The sequence below is a fragment of the Haliotis rubra genome, unplaced genomic scaffold, assembly GCF_003918875.1.
Source record: "Haliotis rubra isolate DU_JTF1 unplaced genomic scaffold, ASM391887v1 Scf241, whole genome shotgun sequence".
NCBI classification, from domain to species: Eukaryota; Metazoa; Mollusca; class Gastropoda; order Lepetellida; family Haliotidae; genus Haliotis; species Haliotis rubra.
Genome location: NW_025766459.1, coordinates 919,265 through 930,000, shown reverse-complemented (window position 1 = coordinate 930,000; position 10,736 = coordinate 919,265). Strand labels below are relative to the sequence as shown.

The 10,736-nt window shown below is 38.9% G+C and overlaps 1 protein-coding gene across 1 annotated transcript in view; it reads left to right on the top strand.

The window, feature by feature from the left end:
* LOC124278741 overlaps positions 1-9,429 on the top strand; it is a 26,494-nt gene extending 17,065 nt beyond the window's left edge. Inside the window, exons 13-14 of the mRNA XM_046714508.1 lie at positions 5,972-6,163; positions 9,237-9,429. Of these exons, the coding sequence (XP_046570464.1) occupies positions 5,972-6,163; positions 9,237-9,373 (329 nt within the window). The 3' untranslated portion in view covers positions 9,374-9,429. The remainder of the gene's footprint in view (positions 1-5,971; positions 6,164-9,236) is intronic.
* The last annotated feature ends 1,307 nt before the right edge of the window (positions 9,430-10,736 follow it).

Genomic DNA, 10,736 nt, shown 5'->3' with positions numbered 1-10,736 from the left:
TTACATCTGTTATTAACATAAACCATACGGGGCAACATGAACGTTGCATTTCTACTACCAACGTAAGTTTAGATCAGTACATCCAGAGGAAGTTGAGTAGTCAAGCGACATTCCACGATTGCATTGTGGGAATGTAAACATTGCGAACGTTACCGTGTCGCTGAAAACTTGTGAGTCGAAATGACACATTTTAACCGTCGTAAAACATAAACGTAATGTTTCCACCAGTGATGTTAGCTGCGTGAAGCAACAGCAAACCAAGAAACTGGATGCAACGGTGTAGTTTACTGTAGGAGGCCGTACGAGGCGATGACAACTGACATGCATCGTGACGTCGCTTTCATTGTGACGTAATGTAAAATGGTTCGATTACGAGGGGGCACACTAGAATGGCGCAGTGACGGGATAACGTCATTCAATTGTTACGACATAAAAAAACTATACCTTTATTGTCTGATAATGTATTTATTTTTTCGATTGTTCTAACCGCTAGGCATCTTAGAAAGCACTATACATGTTCTCTTAGCGTTATACAGCACTGTACATGTTCTCTTAACGTTATACAGCACTATACATGTTCTCTTAACGTTATACAGCACTATACATGTTCTCTTAACGTTATACAGCACTATACATGTTCTCTTAACGTTATACAGCACTATACATGTTCTCTTAACGTTATACAGAACTGTACATGTTTTCTTAACGTTATACAGCACTATACATGTTCTCTTAACGTTATACAGCACTGTACGTGTACTCTTAACGTTATACAGCACTATACATGTTCTCTTAACGTTATACAACACTGTACATGTACTCTTAACGTTATACAGCACTATACATGTTCTCTTAACGTTATACAGCACTATACATGTTCTCTTAACGTTATACAGCACTATACATGTTCTCTTAACGTTATACAGCACTATACATGTTCTTCTAACGTTATACAGCACTATATATGTTCTCTTAACGTTATACAGCACTGTACATGTTCTCCTAACGTTATACAGCACCATACATGTTCTCTTAACGTTATACAGCACTGTACATGTTCCTCTTTAACGTTATACAGAACTATACATGTTCTCTTAACGTTATACAGCACTGTACGTGTACTCTTAACGTTATACAGCACTATACATGTTCTCTTAATGTTATACAGCACTATACATGTTCTCTTAACGTTATACAGCACTATAAATGTACTCTTAACGTTATACAGCACTATACATGTTCTCTTAACGTTATACAGCACTATACATGTTCTCTTAACGTTATACAGCACTATACATGTTCTCTTTACGTTATACAGCACTAGACATGTTCTCTTAACGTTATACAGCACTATACATGTTCTCTTAACGTTATACAGCACTATACATGTTCTCTTAACGTTATACAAGCACTATACATGTTCTCTTAACGTTATACAGCACTGTACATGTTCTCTTAACGTTATACAGCACTATACATGTTCTCTTAACGTTATACAGCACTATACATGTTCTCTTAACGTTATGCAGCACTATACATGTTCTCTTAACGTTATACAGCACTGTACATGTTCTCTTAACGTTATACAGCACTGTACATGTACTCTTAACGTTATACAGCACTATACATGTTCTCTTAACGTTATACAGCACTATACATGTTCTCTTAACGTTATACAGCACTATACATGTTCTCTTAACGTTATACAGCACTATACATGTTCTCTTAACGTTACACAGCACTAGACATGTTCTCTTAACGTTATGCAGCACTATACATGTTCTCTTAACGTTATACAGCACTGTACATGTACTCTTAACGTTATACAGCACTATACATGTTCTTTAACGTTATACAGCACTACATGTTCTCTTAACGTTATGCAGCACTATACATGTTCTCTTAACGTTATACAGCACTATACATGTTCTCTTAACGTTATACAGCACTAGACATGTTCTCTTAACGTTATACAGCACTATACATGTTCTCTTAACGTTATACAGCACTATACATGTTCTCTTAACGTTATACAGCACTATACATGTTCTCTTAACGTTATACAGCACTGTACATGTACTCTTGACGTTATACAGCACTATACATGTTCTCTTAACGTTATACAGCACTACACATGTTCTCTTAACGTTATGGAGCACTATACATGTTCTCTTAACGTTATACAGCACTGTACATGTTCTCTTAACGTTATACAGCACTGTACATGTTCTCTTAACGTTATACAGCACTGTACATGTTCTCTTAACGTTATACAGCACTGTACATGTTCTCTTAACGTTATACAGCACTGTACATGTTCTCTTAACGTTATACAGCACTGTACATGTTCTCTTAACGTTATACAGCATTATACATGTTCTCTTAACGTTATACAGAACTGTACATGTTTTCTTAACGTTATACAGCACTATACATGTTCTCTTAACGTTATACAGCACTGTACGTGTACTCTTAACGTTATACAGCACTATACATGTTCTCTTAACGTTATACAACACTGTACATGTACTCTTAACGTTATACAGCACTATACATGTTCTCTTAACGTTATACAGCACTATACATGTTCTCTTAACGTTATACAGCACTATACATGTTCTCTTAACGTTATACAGCACTATACATGTTCTCTTAACGTTATACAGCACTATATATGTTCTCTTAACGTTATACAGCACTGTACATGTTCTCCTAACGTTATACAGCACCATACATGTTCTCTTAACGTTATACAGCACTGTACATGTTCTCTTAACGTTATACAGCACTATACATGTTCTCTTAACGTTATACAGCACTGTACGTGTACTCTTAACGTTATACAGCACTATACATGTTCTCTTAATGTTATACAGCACTATACATGTTCTCTTAACGTTATACAGCACTATAAATGTACTCTTAACGTTATACAGCACTATACATGTTCTCTTAACGTTATACAGCACTATACATGTTCTCTTAACGTTATACAGCACTATACATGTTCTCTTAACGTTATACAGCACTAGACATGTTCTCTTAACGTTATACAGCACTATACATGTTCTCTTAACGTTATACAGCACTATACATGTTCTCTTAACGTTATACAGCACTATACATGTTCTCTTAACGTTATACAGCACTGTACATGTTCTCTTAACGTTATACAGCACTATACATGTTCTCTTAACGTTATACAGCACTATACATGTTCTCTTAACGTTATACAGCACTATACATGTTCTCTTAACGTTATACAGCACTGTACATGTTCTCTTAACGTTATACAGCACTGTACATGTACTCTTAACGTTATACAGCACTATACATGTTCTCTTAACGTTATACAGCACTATACATGTTCTCTTAACGTTATACAGCACTATACATGTTCTCTTAACGTTATACAGCACTATACATGTTCTCTTAACGTTACACAGCACTAGACATGTTCTCTTAACGTTATGCAGCACTATACATGTTCTCTTAACGTTATACAGCACTGTACATGTACTCTTAACGTTATACAGCACTATACATGTTCTCTTAACGTTATACAGCACTACACATGTTCTCTTAACGTTATGCAGCACTATACATGTTCTCTTAACGTTATACAGCACTATACATGTTCTCTTAACGTTATACAGCACTAGACATGTTCTCTTAACGTTATACAGCACTATACATGTTCTCTTAACGTTATACAGCACTATACATGTTCTCTTAACGTTATACAGCACTATACATGTTCTCTTAACGTTATACAGCACTGTACATGTACTCTTGACGTTATACAGCACTATACATGTTCTCTTAACGTTATACAGCACTACACATGTTCTCTTAACGTTATGGAGCACTATACATGTTCTCTTAACGTTATACAGCACTGTACATGTTCTCTTAACGTTATACAGCACTGTACATGTTCTCTTAACGTTATACAGCACTGTACATGTTCTCTTAACGTTATACAGCACTGTACATGTTCTCTTAACGTTATACAGCACTGTACATGTTCTCTTAACGTTATACAGCACTGTACATGTTCTCTTAACGTTATACAGCATTATACATGTTCTCTTAACGTTATACAGCACTATACATGTTCTCTTAACGTTATACAGCACTGTACATGTTCTCTTAACGTTATACAGCTCTGTACATGTTCTCTTAACGTTATACAGCACTGTACATGTTCTCTTAACGTTATACAACACTGAACATGTTCTCTTAACGTTATACAGCACTATACATGTTCTCTTAACGTTATACAGCACTATACATGTTCTCTTAACGTTATACAGCACTATACATGTTCTCTTAACGTTATACAGCACTGTACATGTTCTCTTAACGTTATACAGCACTGTACATGTTCTCTTAACGTTATACAGCACTATACATGTTCTCTTAACGTTATACAGAACTTTACATGTTCTCTTAACAATTCGGGGCGGTGGGGTAGCCTAGTGGTTAAAGCGTTGGCTCGTCACGTCGAAGACCCGGGTTCGATTCCCCACATGGCCGCAATGTGTGAAGCCCATTTCTGGTGTCCCCCGCCGTGATTTTGCTGGAATATTGCTAAAAGCGGTGTAAAACTAAACTCAGTCAGTCAGTCTTAACAATTCATCATTATACGTACTCTATGCATCACCTGTGTTTGAAAGCCAGTGTGAGGAGTACACAGTGTTAGGTCCTTACAGGGGTGTTTCGACTGGATCGAGAGTGTGGAGGTTCTATGTGTAACTATTCTCCTCATAACCATAGATAGAGCTGAGTATTTGGTTGTTAGTGGATGCATGAATGAAGAATATTGCTTTACGACGCATCAGCAGTTTTCCAGTTATTCCCGGCGCGAGATGTACATGTACTTTACAATATGTTAGACTATAAAAGTAATGAAAATCACTAAAATTTCAGTTAATATCACATTTAAGGGTCAAAACTGAGCCTTAAACATTTAGCGGTCTTAAATCAACGATAAAGGATCGCAAAATTGAAAACAGTGTAGCTTTATCTTCATTCTAGCACGACTGATAAGCGTTTTAAAAGACAAGGCGCGAAGGGGCCTTTTTCCTGGAAATCGCTTGGAATCGTACCGTTGAGGGAACCAGTATGCTTGTATTTGTAACAAGTAGCATACATAAATAAAACAAAATACAGTTTATACTGTGAGCAAGTACAATTATTTGATTTTTCTCAAGCGAATTATTGATCTCCCCTACTGTATGACAATCGACTCGTCCCAATTCAAGCCGTGAGGTCGCTAAGTTTAGTCGCCGCTAACTTCATTCACGGAAATGTTTAATAACTGTTGATAACCACCCTACTATTCCCAATTTGGAAAAGACCTGACATGCCACGTTTAATGTGGGATACACTGACAGTGGAAGTGGAAGGACTGGGCATTACGGCCGGGACGGAAGCGGTCAGGTTAGGACGTGTGGGCCGACGTGTGTTGTCGACGTCAACACACGTAGATCTGGACCCGGTTTGAATATAAACTGCAGCTTTTGCGCTGCTGACGGATATTCCAGCTTCGTAGTTTTTTCACTGGGGTTAGGTTCAAGAAATTCTTCTTCAAACCATTCGCTTTTTACTTAAAAAAAACCCCAAAGATGCTGCCGAGATAGAAATTGCCGATGTCCGACATGTTTGTTTACAAACAATAGTGTCAACGAGTTCGTTGTATTCATACGCGGTGAATCGGTGACTTTAATTAGCGGTCTTAAACTGCCATGTAAGTACGGTTTTGATGAGCTCTCAGCCAATCAGAATCGAGTATCACACAATGTCCTGCTAGAATCTTTGTTTGTGCCAGTGCTTTTTGTGTTACTGTCCATTCACATCCGACATATATGAGACCGTGTTTGCTGAGAAGAAATACACAAAAGTTCGATTCAATGTCTGTTTTGATGTTACTTCTATGATACAGTACAAAATGTTTGTAATGTTACAGACACAACGCCTTACCCAACCAGCACCTATTATTATCCGACCAGCAGCTATTACTATCCGACCAGCAGCTATTACTATCCGACCAGCAGCTATTACTATCCAACCAGCAGCTATTACTATCCGACCAGCAGCTATTACTATCCTTCCACTACTGCTAGCTACTATTTTCCATCAACAACTTACCCAGCAACCGGTGAGTAGAAGGGTTTCCTTCCACAGATACCTTCTACCCATATACACCCTACACCCAGAAATACACGCCACCCATATACACCCTACACCCATAAATACACGTCACCCATAAACACCCTACACCCAGAAATACACGCCACCCATATACACCCTACACCCAGAAATACACGCCACCCATATACACCCTACACCCATAAATACACATCACCCATATACACCCTACACCCACAAATACACGCCACCCATATACACCCTACACCCAGAAATACACGCCACCCATATACACCCTACACCCAGAAATACACGCCACCCATATACACCCTACACCCAGAAATACACGCCTCCCATATACACCCTACACCCAGAAATACACGCCACCCATATACACCCTACACCTATAAAGACACGCCACCCATATACACCCTACACCTATAAATACACGCCACCCATATACACCCTACACCCATAAATACACGCCACCCATATACACCCAACACCCATAAATACACGTCACCCATATACACCCAACACCCATAAATACACGTCACCCATATACACCCTACACCCATAAATACACGCCACCCATATACTCCCTACACCCATAAATACATGCCACCCGCAAATACATTCTCCCCATATACACCCTGTACCCACAAATAGACTCTACCCGCAAATACATTCTACGCATATACACCTTATACCCATAAATACACTCCACCCGCAAATACATTCTACCCATATGCATCCTACATATCCATTAATACTTATCTTGAATTTTTATTCAATGTCACTCTAGAAAATGGAACATTTCCAGAATCATGGTCAGTAGGAATAACCGTTCCAATACATAAACAAGGAAATCTAAATAACATACACAATTATCCTGCTTAGTATATGGCAAAAATGTTTACCTACATAATTAACAAAAGCTTAGTTTGGGGGCAAATACTGTCAACGAAATAATGAAGAATAAGCAGGTTATAGAGGGGGTTATTCAACAATTGAAAATATGTTTATCCTGAAAGCTATAGTCAAAGCTATACTTGAGTATCAAAGTAGGAAAAGTTTACGTACGCTTCGTTGACTTTGCCATTTGACTCGGTGCAGAGGCATAAGCTGTGGAATCCTTTAAAAACTTTTATGTAGTATTTATGAGAATGTAAAGGCGTGTGTACGTGACAAAAATTGAGATTCCTAAACCTCAGCCAGTTAGGAGTGAGACAAGGGTGCATTTTAAGTCCGTTTCTATTTACCTTTCATAAATGAATTAGCTATTCACATTATCGAGAACTGCAGTCATGGCATCGAGCCTCAGCCCGATATAACCCAGCTCTTCTTACTGTTGTTTGAAGATGATATTATTCTGTTTTCATCCAGGGTCAAAGGTTAACAGAGACAAATCGATGACCTTGAAACTTACTGTGATGAATAGAAATTAACAGTCAACAGAAACAAAACAAAAGTTCCTGTATTTAAGAATGGAGGGCAGCTGTCACTAAATGAGTACTGGTCCTTTAAAGGAGAAATGTTAGAAACTACAGGATTTTATAAATATCTAAGTGTTTACTTCAGTAGGAATTTGTTATGGAAGAAACATTCAAATCAGTCACCAATACAAGCAAAAAAGGCTTTTGTAAGTATTTTCAAACAATCATTTTCAAAATATTTGATGATAAAATACTCCTAATTTTATTATATGGGTCAGATCCCGAAGTGTGGGGTTTACAACAGTTGATGTGATAGAGAAAATTCATTTACACGCTTGTAAAAAGTTCTTATGTGTGAAAGTAGGTACATCTGACCTGGTGGTATATAGTGTTTCCACTTTATTTACACTCGAATATTACGGTCATCAAATACTGGTTAGGATATGCCTTCATACAGACTCCCCAAACATGTTACAATAAGATTTTACTTGAAGACAACAATGGAAAGATAGACTGGGTTACTGGACTGAGAGTTACCTGTTTCTTGATATGCCTTTTAACTGTCTACATCACAAATAATTCAGGATGGTTACCTTTATAAGATTATTGTTCTGTTAAAAAGTTCCGAACAGCTCTTTCACCTTTTAGTTGTTCCTCTCGTGGTCTTTATATTGAAAAGAGACGTTATATAGACACTAGTCGGGACCAAAGAATTTGCAATGTTTGTAACTTAAATTTATTTGAAGATGAGTATCATTTTCTACTTTTATGTTTACTCACAACTTAGAGAAAGATATCTGCAATCCTATTACCTTACACACCCAAATTTCACTAAATTTGATTTACTGTTCTGCAAGGTTTATCTATGTTCATTAATCATGTTCAGAAATAAAATAAATACAAAATGAGAGTCTGCAGATCAGCTGTGTGACCTTTTCCAATATAATTTATATTTTCATATTATGTTTGATTGTATATTGTGTATTGTATTGTACTATAGGCCTGTGTTTTTATTAAGTAGTGAAATAAACGTTATACCCATATACACCCTATACCCGCAAATGCATTCTACCCATAAGGGGTGGAGTATCCAAATGGTTAAAGCGTCCGCTCGTCATACTGTTGCTAAAAGCGGCGTAAAAGCATACTCACTAACTAACCAACGCTACCCATAAATACTCTCTACCTGCAAATGCGTTCCACCCATACACACCCTACCCCCACAAATACATTCTACCCATACACACCCTACCCCCACAAATACATTCTACCCATACACACCCTACCCCCACAAATACATTCTACCCATACACACCCTACCCCCACAAATACATTCTACCCATACACACCCTACCCCTACAAATGCATTCTACCCATACACACCCTACCCCCACAAATACATTCTACCCACACAGACCCTACCCGCACAAATACTTTCTACCCCTCATAAACTCACCACCCACACAAACTCTCCACCCAAAGGAAACCTTCCACCCACAGGAAACCCCCCACCCCACACATTCCCTTTTCCCACATACAGACTCGTTTGATCGGAACACAGGAAACACAAGAGAAGTGACGATGTCCAGTTCGCGACAAATGCTGAATGTGTACGTGATGTACAAAGTGTCTCCTCGTTTCTGTCAGGTCATAGTTCCGGTCAGGTTGACGCTACCCTCCTGTCGACGTACATCCTGGCGGCCAAGATGGAGGCTGAGGAGACGTTGCATGCCGCCCAGGAGACCGTGGACGCCATTGTCGCCGCCCAGCAACTTGTCCAGTAAGACAGGTCCTAGTCACACTGTAACTGTAACATGGGCTGAATAAACTCAGACTGGTTTCCCTTCGTGTTATTTCACATAGAGGTGCGGGCCGCGTGATGCACGACCACCAGGCCACCATCTGCATGACGACAGTGGGACCGTGGTAGATGTCGTTCACCAAGCAGTCGAATCAGGTCGATTCTTCCTGTCAGTCAATAGGCGTTCTTAAATAATGCAGAAGTGAGATTTCACACTCGTGCTAATTGTTTGAGGGTCTTGTAGCTGCTACTTGTTGGCAATAGCGACATAGCAGCTATATAGTGGAGAAATCAGCTATATTGCAGCGAAATAGTGGAGAGGTCAGCTATATCGTGGAGAAGACAGCTATATAGCAGCTATATAATGGAGCAGTAAACTGTATAGCAGCTACATTGTAAAGAGGTCAGCTACATAGTGAAGAGACCCGTGAAGGTCCAGGTTAGAATGAACCTTCAGTAATCCATGCTTACCGTAAGAGGCGACAAACGGGATCGGGTGGTCAGGCTCGCTGACTTGGTTGACACATGTCATCGGTTCCCTGTTGCGCAGATCGATGCTCATGCTGTTGATCACTGGATTGTCTGGTCCATACTCAATTATTTACAGACCGCCGCCATATAGCTCGAATATTGCTGAGTGCGGCGTAAAACTAAACTCACTCACATAGTGAAGACGTCAGCTATATAGTGGAGAAGTCAGCTATATAGCAGCTACATATATAATGGAGACGTCAGCTATATAGCAGCTACATATATAATGGAGACGTCAGCTATATAGCAGCTACATATATAATGGAGACGTCAGCTATATAGCAGCTACATATATAATGGAGACGTCAGCTATATAGCAGCTACATATATAATGGAGACGTCAGCTATATAGCAGCTACATATATAATGGAGACGTCAGCTATATAGCAGCTATATATAGTGGAAAAATGAGCTATACTGTGGCTATATCGTGGTGAAGTCAGCAATGTTATGGCTATGTCACGGAGACGTCATTACATAAAACACAAACACTTCGACCACATGCAGTTATTGATAAATTACTAGACAATGTGATCATATGGGAGATGGGGTGTAAAGATTCAGCCAGCAGAGGACCAGACGAGGTTGATGTAGGTGACCCAGGAATCGTCACATCCTCTGGGGAGGGAAGATAAATAGTATTTTCATCACAAGAAAACACAAACTTCCATTCATTTCTTTCCCTAAGATATTTATAATGGTTCGCGGCGGTTAGTTTAGACCAATTAACAAAATCACGCTCATACCAACAACGATGAAAGGCGGTTATTTGAACCTAAACCATCCTCGACAATCAAGGGCATTATATCTACACA